At 35.3% G+C, this 14,806-nt stretch overlaps 1 protein-coding gene across 8 annotated transcripts in view; it reads right to left on the bottom strand.

Moving 5' to 3' along the window:
- The window catches only part of PCCA (propionyl-CoA carboxylase subunit alpha), a 389,666-nt gene that overhangs the window by 231,974 nt on the left and 142,886 nt on the right, over positions 1-14,806 (bottom strand). For all 8 annotated transcript variants that reach the window (XM_073795382.1, XM_019920938.3, XM_073795385.1 and 5 more), the window contains 2 exons: positions 13,540-13,634; positions 8,041-8,191 (listed from right to left, as the gene is read on the bottom strand). In XM_073795382.1, the coding sequence (XP_073651483.1) occupies positions 8,041-8,191; positions 13,540-13,634 (246 nt within the window). The remainder of the gene's footprint in view (positions 1-8,040; positions 8,192-13,539; positions 13,635-14,806) is intronic.

Raw genomic sequence — 14,806 nt, 5'->3', positions numbered from 1 at the left:
GGTTCTTTGAGAAGATAAACAAAATTGATAAACCATTAGCCAGACTCATCAAGAAAAACAGGGAGAAGACTCAAATCAATAGAATTAGAAATGAAAAAGGAGAAGTAACAACTGACACTGCAGAAGTACAAAGGATCATGAGAGATTACTACAAGCAACTATACGCCAATAAAATGGACAACCTGGAAGAAATGGACAAATTCTTAGCAATGCACAACCTTCTGAGACTCAACCAGGAAGAAACAGAAAATATGAACAGACCAATCACAAGCACTGAAACTGAGACTGTGATTTAAAATCTTCCAACAAACAAAAGCCCAGGACCAGATGGCTTCAGAGGCGAATTCTATCACACATTTAGAGAAGATTTAACACCTATCCTTCTCAAACTCTTCCAAAATATAGCAGAGGGAGGAACGCTCCCAAACTCATTCTATGAGGCCACCATCACCATAATACCAAAACCACACAAAGATGTCACAAAGAAAGAAAACTACAGGCCAATATCACTCATAAACATAGATGCAACAATCCTCAACAAAATACTGGCAAACAGAATCCAACAGCACATTAAAACGATCATACACCATGATCAAGTGGGGTTTACCCCAGGAATGCAAGGATTCTTCAATATACGCAAATCAATCAATGTGATACACCATATTAACAAATTGAAGGAGAAAAACCATATGATCATCTCAACAGATGCAGAGTAAGCTTTCGACAAAATTCAACACCCATTTATGATAAAAAACCCTCCAGAAAGTAGGCATAGAGGGAACTTACCTCAACATAATAAAGGCCATATATGACAAACCCACAGCCAACATCATCCTCAATGGTGAAAAACTGAAACCATTTCCACTAAGATCAGGAAAATGACAAGGTTGCCCACTCTCACCACTATTATTCGACATAGTTTTGGAATTTTTAGCCACAGCAATCAGAGAAGAAAAAGAAATAAAAGGAATCCAAATAGGAAAAAAAGAGGTAAAGCTGTCACTGTTTGCAGATGACATGATACTATACATAGAGAATCCTAAAGATGCTACCAGAAAACTACTAGACCTAATCAATGAATTTGGTAAAGTAGCAGGATACAAAATTAATGCACAGAAATCTCTAGCATTCCTATACACTAATGATGAAAAATCTGAAAGTGAAATTAAAAAAACACTTCCATTTACCACTGCAACAAAAAGAATAAAATATCTAGGAATAAACCTACCTAAGGAGACAAAAGACCTGTATGCAGAAAACTATAAGACACTGATGAAAGAAATTAAAGATGACACAAATACATGGAGAGATATATCGTGTTCTTGGATTGGAAGAATCAACAGTGCGAAAATGACTCTACTACCAAAAGGAATCTACAGATTCAATGCAATCCCTATCAAACTACCAATGGCATTTTTCACAGAACTAGAACAAAAAACCTCACAATTTGTATGGAAACACAAAAGACTCCGAATAGCCAAAGCAACCTTGAGAAAGAAAAATGGAGCTGGAGGAATAAGGCTCCCTGATTTCAGACTATACTACAAAGCTATAGTAAGCAAGACAGTATGGTACTGGCACAAAAACAAAAATGTAGATCAATGGAACAGGATAGAAAGCCCAGGGGTAAACCCATGCACCTGTGGTCACCTTATATTTGATAAAGGAGGCAAGAATATACACTGAAGAAAAGACAGCCTCTTCCATAAGTGGTGCTGGGAAAACTGGACAGCTACATGTAAAAGAATGATATTAGAACACTCCCTAACACTATACACAAAAATTAACTTAAAATGGATTAAAGACCTAAATGTAAGTCCAGACACTATAAAACCGTTGGAGGAAAACAAAGGCAGAACACTCCATGACATAAATCACAGCAAGGTCCTTTTTGACCCACCTCCTAGAGAAATGGAAATAAAAACAAAAATAAACAAATGGAACTTAATGAAACTTAAAAGCTTTTGCACAGCAAAGGAAACCATAAACAAGACGAAAGGACAACCCTCAGAATGGGAGAAAATATTTGCAAATGAAGCAACTTACAAAGGATTAATCTCCAAAATTTACAAGCAGCTCATGCAGCTCTATATCAAAAAAACAAACAACCCAATCCAAAAATGGACAGAAGACCTCAATAGACATTTCTCCAAAGAAGATACACTGATTGCCAACAAACACATGAAAGAACGCTTAACATCATTAATCATTAAGGAGATGCAAATCAAAACTACAATGAGATATCATCTCACACCAGTCAGAATGGCCATCATCAAAAACTCTAGAAACAATAAATGCTGGTGAGGGTGTGGAGAAAAGGGAATCCTCTTGCACTGTTGGTGGGAATGTAAATTGATACAGCCACTATGGAGAACAGTATGGAGGTTCCTTAAGAAACTAAAACTGGAACTACCATACGACCCAGCAATCCCACTACTGGGCATATACCCTGAGAAAACCATAATTCAAAAAAGTCATGTTCCACAATGTTCATTGCAGGTCTATCTACAATAGCCAGGACATGGAAGCAATCTAAGTGTCCATCGACAGATGAATGGGTAAAGAAGATGTGGCACATATATACAATGGAATATCACTCAGCCATAAAAAGAAACGAAACTGAGTTATTTGTAGTGAGGTGGATGGACCTAGAGTCTGTCCTACAGAGTGAAGTAAGTCAGAAAGAGAAAAACAAATATCGTATGCTAACACATATATATAGAATCTAAGAAAAAAAAAATGGTCATGAAGAACCTAGGGGCAAGATGGGAAAAAACATGCAGACCTACTAGAGAATGGAGTTGACGATATGGAGAAGGGGAAGGGTAAGCTGGGACAAAGTGAGAGAGTGGCATGGACATATACACTACCAAATGTAAAATAGATAGCTAGTGGGAAGCAGCCACACAGCACAGGGAGATCAGCTCGGTGCTTTGTGACCACCTAGAGTGGTAGGATAGGGAGGGTGGGAGGGAGACGCAAGAGGGAAGAGATATGGGGAGATATGTATATGTATAGCTGATTCACTTTGATATAAAGCAGAAAGTAGCACACCACTGTAAAGCAGTTATACTCCAATAAAGATGTTAAAAAAAAAAAAACCCAAAAACTTCACATGGAAAAGAGTAATCAGAAAGAATATTCCTACTGGATACTGTATTATAATAAAAAAGATATAACAGCTAAAATAGTGTGGTACTAGCACATGAATAAACAGAAAGGTTAAAAAAAAGAAAACAGTAGACATCTGCATACATATGAGAATTCAGTACATAATGAAAATGACTTCTAATTAATGTTGAAAAGAATGATTATTCAATAACGGCTGTGACAAACAGGTAACCATTTGAAAAAAATAAAATAAATTCCAGATGAACTGAAAATTTCACCAAGGAAGATGAAATTAGTACTAAAAGAAAACATGGAAGAAAAATGTTTCAATTATAATTGAGTAGGAAAAGTCTAAGTATATTACAACATCAGAAATGACAAAGAGATTTAGAAATTCAACTGCAAAATTTAAAAACAAAAATTTTCTCCCTAGGAAGAAAAAATATATACAAAGTCCAAAAGATAGGCAACAGGTGAAAGAAAAGTAGCCACAAATCATATCTGTATATTTTATATCTACATTCATTTGTTAATTCTGCCATGAAACAAACACAGTTCCTGGACTGGAGAAGGAAGCAATTGTTTACTCACAGAGCATCTTCACACCATTTCTCACACCCCAATTCCCCATGGGTCTAACGTCCCTGTGCGTGCAGAGGGTTGTCCACCTATCACAGGGGCATAAAATATTTATATATAAATATAAATAAATAAATAAATAAATATATGTCCACCTATCACAGGGGCATAAAATATTTATATATAAATATAAATAAATATATATAAATAATAAATATATTATATAATAATAAATATAAATATTATAAATATAATATAAATATAATAAATATATATATAAAAATAAAAATATTTATCTCAGAGCTTATATAAGAGTTGCTGGGGACTTCCCTGGTTGCGCAGTGGGTAAGAATCCGCCTGTCAATGTAGGGGACACGGGTTCGAGCCCTGGTCCGGGAAGATCCCACATGCCACAGAGCAACTAAGCCTGTGTGCCACAACTACTGAGCCTGCACTCTAGAGCCCATGAGCCACAACTACTAAGCCCATGTGCCACAACTACTGAGCCTGTGCACCTAGAGCTCATGTTCCACAACAAAGAGAAGCCACCGCAATGAGAAGCCCGTGCACCGCAAGGAAAAGTAGCCCCCACTCGCCACAACGAGAGAAAGCCCATGCACAGCAACGAAGACCCAACACAGCCATAAATAAATAAATAAATAAATGTATTTGTTAAAAAAAGAGTTCCTGGCACGTCTGCCCTTCTTCATCTCTGGAGAGAGAGCAAACTTGGCTCTGGGAAGTAAACAAATCCTTCTGGGGAGAGAGGAGGAAGGCCTCTATTTACCAATCTGGAATGTCAACAAATGGCTCTGGGGAAAGATAAGGCTTTCTCTCTAGCACTCTATCTTTAAAGCTGTTATCATTTAATCAGGTGCCAGAGGTCTTTGGTTAGAAAGCCCTCACTCTTTAAAAATGTGAAAATATTCATGGAGCAGTGCTTCCTGATGATATCACAAATGGCTAATTTCCCAAAAAAATAAAAACATCTATAAGTCAATAAGAAAACCCAAAGGGCAAAGGAAATGTAAAGGAATCTATGAAGAAAAATTCATCCTCACTCATAATAAGAAAAATGAAAATGTGACACATTTTTCACTACCATACAAAGATCCAAAGGCAAAACTTGCCTTTTGGCCAGGCAAGTTCTTCTATAAAAGGCAACTTGATAATACTTCACTAAATTATAAAAGGACATATCACTTTCCAGGCAATTCTACTTCCACATGTGCAAAATGATGACGTATAGGGTCTTTCAATAACTGCACTATTTGCTAGAGCAGAATACTGCAAAAATTATCACTAGGAAACCAATGAAATTATATGACTGTACATCCATACAACTGAATATTAAAAATCACAAAAATGAAGAAGATAATGCTTTAAATTAGGTATGGAATACTACAAAAGATATATTTTTAAGTAAAACAAAGGTTGTCTCTGCAGGAAAAATACATGGTTGTGGTAACAAAAATGTGGTATGAGAAGTTGTTTTTCCAATGTATACTCTTCTGAACACTTTAGATTTTCTTTTAACCAAGTATTACCAATTCTTAGTATTTCAATTCAATGAAGTAGGAAACTATAAAGTTATTCAAGCAAAATTACATATCATTTATTTCATTAAAATAACATTTTAATAAAACTGTATTTTTTGGTAAAGTATCCATATCTATCCATCTTTCAAATGAAGACAGAAGGAAACAGGTGAGCATGGGTGGATACATATGTGCACTCCTACTAGGAGAAATGAACAGAGACCATTCCAAGCAAAGGGGTAACATGATAAAGGCACACAGAGGTCAAACTGAACTCAGGGAAAAGAAAGGAGAGATTAAGGCCACAGAGAAAAGGGACTTGTAATGCAAAAGCATTTGAATTTTATCTTTCAGCAAAGGCAAACAATGACTTTAAAAACAAACATATATGGGGATAGCACAGATAATCCTGATACATAAATTCTGACCAGACTGAGAACAAAACCAGTATTTACGCACCAAACGTGGTGACTTTCTCAGTGTTTCTCTTTAAGGAGAAACAGTATTTATTTCAAATATCGCTCTTAAGAAAATCCAGCAAAGTGAAGATGCTACTCACATTTCTATTACCAGGAAAAAATGTACAAATACTAAAGCTGGAAAAAGTGACAGTTCAATCAGGAAATTTCAAGGAAAAAAAAAACACAAAGAAAATTATAGCTCTCCAGACTCAAACTGAAACACTAATTAGAGATAACATATATCTTAGAAGATAAACAATGTGGTGAATGTGCCTTAAGTATTATAATTTAAGGTTAGCAAAGAAATTTGAAACAGAAAATCTACTATTAAAATGACATTTGAATTGTTTAAACAATATCGGAAAGATGTCATTGAAGTATCTAAGAATGTCTTTCTGAATACTAATCCAAGATCCTTTTTCATGCTCCCATTCAGTTTCACCCTCCACCAGCAAATATCCCTCCATCACACAGATGCTTCTTAAAAAAATCAAAATTAATTTGTCTGGTAACTGACAAGATTACTGCCACTGGAAGCAAATGCAAGCGAGAAAAGAGATACTGTTACACATTAAATGGGAGACAAATTATAAAAGTGCTATTAAACAGCATAAAATCAGGTACTATGAGATCTAATATGATAACATTCTTTATGAATTTCATTTTTTCCTGAAATTCATTTATAATCTTTTTTGAGGGTACTGAACATAATTTCCTGGCAAGCCATCCATGAAACAAACTATAAACGTAGGTACCTAAATGATTTAGACTCCCTACACAGAATTATTTGATAATAAATATCAACTTTTGGAAGTCTTATAACAAAAACAACCATGGGCCAAACTTAAAAAAACTTACAGGCTGAGATAAATGAGCCAGAAACAAATAAAAAATAAATAGATTGAAAAAAAATCAGAACGTAGTAACAAAGTGCCCTAAACAAACACTGGTTATTAATTTTGCAAATTCTGTTAAATACCCCAACTAAACCATCCAGTATTCATTGTGCCTTGAATAAAATAAAAATATACTGTAGTCACTTCAAATTGCATTCAGAATCGTATTACAAGCTATTAGTCTCATCATGACATAACAGTCTCCATTTTAATCAAAAACATGATTTCCCAGCTAATTATCTAATTAGACATTTTCATTATAAAGACATATTTTTAATCAAAATCAAATTAATCTTTAAAAGGCAAAATTCTGCCACTTCTAAAGATGTTCACAAGAATAGAATACAAGCTAAAAAAGTTATTTCAAGCAGGAGTATTGTAAGTTTTGAGCAAAAATTACTGAGGTTAATAACTATACAAACTATAAATATGTATTACCATTGGTCTCAAAATGCATCTAGATATATAAATTCTTCCACAGTAAATGAAAATCAGTCTCATGGTATAATCTAATAAGCACAATGTTGAGAAAAGAAACCAAATATAAAAATCATACAATATAATCCCACTGATTTAAAGTTTAAAAAAGAAACAGGCAAAATTAATTCTATTTCCTAGGTGTGCATAAATAAAAGGAAGAGCTATCCAGAAATATAAGGAGATATTTAGAATTCAGTCAGAATAGTAAATAAGAAGATGGAAGTGGAATCACTGAGAAGGGGAAGAAGTTGAGGGGCAGGGTAAGAAGCGCTGGGCATTTCGGTACTTCCCGATCCTACTGAGGCTTACGTGAACTCTTGCTTTTAATAATTTTTTCAACTACACATTTGTATTCTATGTAATGTTCTGTATGTGTATGTTAGTTTACAATTTAAATCCAAGAAAAGGGGGAAGAAGGAAGGAAATAAAGCCACTAGTTGCAGCACCAGTGGCTTCCAGAGACCTTGACTGAAACTGAGGAAGCATGTCCCTAAAGTCAAATTCCAGGGCAGCCGCTTGATTTCTCAACCTCATAACTGTGGCAGAGGTGTCAGTTCCTCTAGAAGCCAGTTCTGACGGTCATTCCTGCAAGTTCACTCTAGATACCCTTCCTTCCTCCATCCCTTCCAATGACTGGTAAGCCCTTAATCCCTTTCTATTTATCATATCTAGAGTAGTTTCTCTTATCAGCACATGAACCCTAACTAATGCACTTCATCAAGAAAGTTCAAGAAAAAAAAAAGGAATTTCCAATATGAAGTATTAACAGTAACAAAGCAGAAGGGCTAGACACTGACCATTAAATTAACCTGATACTTATCTGTCATTTCCAACAGATTTCTTAGCACAAGCATAAAAACTAAATATTTAACACTTTAAGGAGTTGATTTTTAGCTTTTGTAACACAAGAAGGGGTGGTGAAGAAGGGAAAAGTATAGAGGCGTGGAGAGGAATGAAAACCAGAGTTTCTGTTACCTGGAGCCTCGTATTCATTTCCAAGAAATAAAAATTCTTTTTTGAGTCCACAAGGAATTCTACGGTTCCAGCAGAAGAATAATTTACTGCTTTGGCAAGGGCTACAGCTTGTTCTCCCATTGCTCTTCGAGTCTCAGAATCCAGAAAAAGGCTGCAAATAAGAAAGAGTAATTTCCTACATTTTGAACAAAAATTAAGTAATCTTTTGTGTGCATTACATAAAAATTTTCTTAAAGTTTACTCAGATATGATCATCTGTATCAACTTAAGATTTCATATTATATGCTTTATATATGCTTATAATGTATGCTTATTGTGTTATTAAGCATAACATGTTTAAATAAATCAACTTAAGATTTTTATAAAACATCTGAACTTTCCACACTACACTGCAACTTCAATCAATCTATAAAATATACAGTTACTTTAGCACAAGTAGTTGTTTCCTATGAGTAAAATTTAACATATATATTCATAATTTCTCCAAGTAAGATTGGAAGTCGTGCCCTATAGAGAAAACATGTGTTAGGTGAGCTTCCTTCAGGCAAGCATTATAGCGCTGCGGGCCAGGACGGTGAGTTCAAGGTTAATGAATCAATAGTATGTATTAAAATAAGGTGTCTTTCAACAGAAACACATACAAAACAAGGTTATGTATTAATCGGTTGATGAAAATGTTCTGACCAGAGGCTCACAGAAACTTAATTCTGTATTTCCCCTAGGAGCAATGCTTCAGTATTTATTAATTCAGTGTTCACAGTGACTTTATAAAATATAACTACCACAGGACTTCCCTGCTGGCGCAGTGGTTAAGAATCCGCCTGCCAGTGCAGGGGACATGGGTTCAAGCCCTGGTCGGGGAAGATCCCACATGCCACAGAGCAACTAAGCCCATGTGCCACAAATACTGAGCCTGCGCTCTAGAGCCCGTGAGCTGCAACTACTGAGCCCACGTGCCACAACTACTGAAGTCCTCGTGCCTAGAGCCTGTGCTCTGCAACAAGAGAAGCCACCGCAATGAGAAGCCCATGCACTGCAGCAAAGAGTGGCCCCTGCTCGCTGCCAACTAGAGAAAGCCTGCACACAGCAACGAAGACCCAACACAGCCAAAAATTAATTAATTATTTAAAAAAAACATAACTACCACAAATAACAAGAATCCACTGTACATCTAATAAATCCTCAAAACTTTTGTTTCACAATAAAAAAGCACCTTCCAGCAGGCAAGTAAAAGGGTTTCAATGAACCCTGAAAAGAATATTATCAAATCATTTCTGCATTTTCACATATTTTGCTTCTATGCAAAAAAGGTTCTGAGAAATAAAACACTGACTACTTTTCTATTTGTGGATTAAAATTATTCTCAAATGTGTAAGATTTAGATGACATATTATGAACTTTTTATTATGGAAGAATATAATGAACTTGCACATACCTGTTTCCCATATGTAACAATTATTACTACATAGCTATTCTTGTTTTGTCTATGCTGCATGTCCACTTTTCTACCAGTCCCCCCCCCCCTTTTTTTTTGGTTGTGCCACACAGCTTATGGGATCTCAGTTCCCCGACGGGACTGAACCCCGGCCACGGCAGTGAAAGTCCGGAATCCTAACCACTAGGCCATCAGGGAACTCCATTTTTTTTTCTTTTTTAAAGCAAATCCCAAATTAGGTATTACTTCTTCCATAAAAAAAACTTCCGTATCTGTTTCTATAAGTACTCTTTTATAACATAATCACACTTTTAAAATTAACAAGAACTCCTTAATAGCTTTAATATCCAGTTAGTATTCAAATTTCCTGGATTATCTTGTAAATATCTTTTTAGAGCTAATAACTTTGAATCAGGATCCAAATAAGATCTAGCCACTGCATTTGACTGGTTTTTAAATCTTTATGATTCTTTTAACTTGTAATGTCCTCTTCTTTTTTTTTTAAGCCAAGGATCTGGTCATTTTCCTGTCTCATTCCTCTACATGCAATGTTCACAAGGTCTTTTAACATTACATTTCTATTTCTTGTAAACTGCTGATTAGATCTAGAGCCTTGAATAGATTCAGGTTTGACTGGTTGAAGGGGAGGCAAGGATACGTCACAGGTGGGAAGTGTACTTCATACTGTCTCCCGGTTGATGACATTAGGATTCATCATTGGATTCAGATGTTATGAATCTTATCTACCTATTATAAATAACAGCTCTGCATTAACCTAACAGATACAGGCATAGATGACATTTCAACAATAATGGCTGACAAAATTAATGCAACCAAAAAGAAAAAAAAGGAAATGCAACTAAAGATTAACATCGTAACATTTGGATAATCTCAAGCACAGGTGAGTAGAACTATTTTTGTCCTGTCTGGTCTTATTCTTTCCCTTGTCATAAACTCTGCTAGTGATACTCAGAGCTGCAAGCAAGCTCACCACTGCACTCAAAGCACAGAGGGAGATTCTTACTCCAAGAATTGAAAACTGCATATTCCATTTATTTTAATATTTCACAATACACAAATACGTATCAAGTCACTATTAACAATCGGTTCTAGTTTTTTTTCCTAGTGCTTTAAGTTTTCCTTGGATTTTTCTCTCAATTAATAGATGAGATGTTCATATGAAAAACTTACATTTCTAGAGAAAGAAAGGAAACAAATAAAAATCAAGGTTCCCAGTCTGTGAAAGATTTCTATCCCAGGTAAGACTTGAGTGGATTTCCAATAAAAAGAGAAAGTTAATTATATTGGAAGTGTTAAGACAAGAAGATAAGAAAACATAAGACTGCAAAAGTGGTGTGTCAGAGACTATTACTGTTCTACCATCATCCCCTGTCCCCTTTTTCCATTCAACTATCTGGGCACATGGTGACTTCGGGAAAACAGACATATCCCAGACGCCCTAGGAAAGTACCTAACTTCGGATCACTGCCAAGTCAACAACGCTGGCAGGTTCTAGGACTCTTCCTAAAGACATAGAACATTCCTTTTGGTTCTCTTCTTCCATTCGTCTTACACCCCATGTAGGCCACAAAGGGCTGTTCTTCACAGCATGGTGAAGATGGGAAGGACTCTGAAAGGTGCATGTTTTGGGGGAGGAAATCAGGGTATGAAGATGGACAAATGAAGGTTGAGATGCCCATTAGATATCAAAATGTAGGTGTTGAGTAGACTGTTGGATATTTAAATCTATAATTTGGGGGGGGGGATATAGGATTTGATTTTTAACAATACTCTGTGATTTTAAAAATCCACTCATATTCAGACCTAATCTTTTCAGAAATCACACACGCACATTTTTTCAAGGCACACTGGCTATGCTGATTAAGCTACAATTGGTTATATTCCTTAATGTCTAGTTACTAAATATACCAATGAACACTCAACTGGGGATTTTTAAGAACTAAGAGGAAACCAGAATATATATAAATACCAAACTAGCATCAAAGTAGAAACGAAGCTCCATGAAATTGCTACACCAAACACATGACAGGTGGCTTGGAGAAGTGCCCAAAGTAGTTCTGATGAATCAAGGAATCTCTTAAGAACCATGTCCCAAAAGCCTTTTCATGGTAGGATAAACTCGGGAAATTCAGGATCAACTTTATGAAACTTTTGCCAACTGGAGAGCCTAGAAGGTAGGTATCCCAGAAATTCCACATGCTCAGACACACCAACAGGGTCTAGGCTACCTAGAAGACTATGGGAGTCAGAGTGGGTTATCACCCCACTTTTTCCTCTAATGAAACCCCAACTTCTTGTTCAAGTATTCTCTCATTTGCATGCACTGAAGTACTGAGAAAGATCAAGTGGCAAATTCTTAATTATAAAAATATACATTAAGACCACTTCAAACTAAAAAGCTTCTACACAGCCAAGGAAACTATCAACAAAATGAAAAGGTAACCTACTGAATAGAAGAAAATATTTGCAAATCGTATGTCTGATAAGGGGTTAGTACTCAATATACATAAAGAATTCATACAACCCAATAACAGGAAAAAAATCTGATTTTAAAATGGGCAAAAGATCTAAATAGACACTTTTCCAAAGAAAACACACAGATCGCCAATGCACACATGTAAATGTGCTCAACATCACTGATCATCAGGGAAATGTACATCAAAACCACAATGAGATATCACCTCACACCTGCTAGGATGGCTATTATCAGAAAGACAAGAAATAACAAGTGTTGGCAAGGATGTGAAGAAAAGGGAACCCTTGTGCACTGTTGGTAGGAATGTAAATTGGTGCAGCCATTATGGAAGAGAGTATGGAAGTTACTTTAAAAGTTAAAAACAGAACTACCATATGATCCAGTAATTCCACTTCTGGGTATATATCCAAAGAAAACAAAAACACAAACTTGTAAAGAAACATGCACCCCCATGTTCACTGCAGCATTATTTATAATAGCCAAGACATGGAAACATCCTAAGTGTCCACTGATGTATGGATGAAGAAATGTGGTATATATAAATGTATGTATATTATATATATGTATATATATACACATACCACATACACATATGCAGTGGAATATTATTCAACCATAAAAAAGAATGAAATCTTGGCAATTCCCTGGCAGTCCAGTGGTTAGGACTCCGTGCTTTCACTGCCAAAGGTGCAGGTTCAATCCTTGGTCAGGGAACTAAGATCCTACAAGCTGCATAGCCAAAAAAAAAACCCCAAAACAAAAAAGGAATGAAATATCGCCATTTGTGACAACATGGATGGACTTTGAGGGCATTATGCTAACTGAAATAAGTCAGACAGAGAAAGACAAACACTGTATGATCTCAGTTATACGTGGAATCTTAAAAAAAAAAAACAACAACAAGCTCACAGATGCAGAAATCAGATTGACGGTTGAGGGGGAGGGGGACATAAACAGTACAAACTTCCAGCTATAAATAAGTCGTTGAGATGCAATGTACAGCATGGTGACTACAGATAATACTGTATTGCTTATTTGACAGTTGCTAAGAGAGTAGCTCTTAAAAGTTCTCATTACAAAAAAAAAAATTCTGTTAACTATATATGGTGACGGATGTTAACTAGACTTCCTATGGTGATTTCACAGTATAGACAAATATCAAATCATTATATTGTAAACCTTAAACTAATATAATACAGTTGACCCCTGAACAACACAGGTTTGAACTGCAAGGATCCACTTACACTTTTCAATACTAAGTATTACAGTACTACAAGATCCAAGGTCAGTTGACTGCAGATACAGAGGAACCACATATACAGAGGGCTTACTTTAAACGTTATATGTGGATTTCCAATTGCATGGAGGGTCAGCATCCTTAACAACTGTGCTGTTCAAGAGATAATTATGTGTCAATTATACCTCAATGAGGAGAATTTTTAATATATACACACTAATACATTCTACTATTACTATTAAAGCAATTTTAGCTAATAAAATGGGAAAGAAATATGTGAAATATATAAAAATCAGACTACTATAAAGTTTCCCTGGGAGAAGCTCTTACCTTGGTGCTTCCTCTACCACCTTCTGATTTCTTCGCTGAATTGAGCACTCTCTTTCATTGAGCCACAAAGCATTCCCATGTTTATCACCTAAAACCTGAAAGAGCAATAATACCACTTGAAAAATTACAGAGCCATCTCCATAGCATATGTGCCCAATTAACATTTTCTCCATGCAACACCCCTTGGATTTTAATACTCCAACCTCATAAAACATATATACCTCTCAAATACAGTCTTCTTTTGGTTGACATTAGTGGAGGAAAATTTTATATTTACCACTCCAAAACTCAACTGAACACTTTTATTAAAGACTTGAGGAAAAAATTCTCATCTTACATTTCCAATACACTGGGTAAAATATGAGAATCAATTGTACCAATTTTGTGAGGGACAATGAGTATCAATAAAGGGAATATATTCTAGATTTCAAGGGCACGTAGGAGAGCCGCAGGATTATTACAAACATCTGTTTGTTGTTAATATTATCACGTCTGTTGATCAGGAAATGCTATTTCACTTACAACCAGTATGTGGTCTGTTACTTATATATGGATATTTTTACTGTGCTTTATTTTTGTTATAAGAAACTGGTAAAAGGTCTGGGGTTAATATATAACATTATGCTTTTTCCCATTTGTAATAATGGGAAATAAACGGGAGTTTTTAATTTTAATAAAAATTTTAATAAAAATATATCCCAAATACTGAATGGGACATACTTTTACTTTAAAAAAAAAATCACTGTTTATCTGAAATTCAAATTTAACATATATCTTATTAGCTAAATCTGGAAACAGTAAAACATGCGCTTTATTAATGTTTTTGCATAGAATACTTGATCAGAAATAGATTAATCTATTTTCATGATTAAGGAGTAGATGCATACTATTGAATGCATATATTTAAGTTCACGGGGGTAAAAGCTCTTCTAGAAGCCAAAATCAAGGCACTAACTTAAGCTCCAAACAGCTATGCCACCTCTCTGGGCAAGTCACTGTTTTCCCATGCATTATAAACAGTAGATAATGTCATCTTAATATTTTATATGGCTGCTGAAAACATCAAATCAAAAGAGATCATGGTTTAACAAGTATAATAAACTATAAAATGAACAGTTAATAAATGACTACAAGGTTAATTTTTAGGAAATAAAACCTACCAAACCTCAAGAATGCTTCCAAACAAAGGAAAACATTACAGTAATGAAATGCCAGTAAGTTGGAATTTTATTTCTAAGACTCAAAGGTGACTGCATGAAGTACATCT

This window comes from Tursiops truncatus, chromosome 18, assembly GCF_011762595.2.
Source record: "Tursiops truncatus isolate mTurTru1 chromosome 18, mTurTru1.mat.Y, whole genome shotgun sequence".
Classification (NCBI taxonomy): Eukaryota; Metazoa; Chordata; class Mammalia; order Artiodactyla; family Delphinidae; genus Tursiops; species Tursiops truncatus.
Note: the sequence above shows the minus strand (reverse complement) of the source record. Positions and strands in the feature narration are given on the sequence as shown.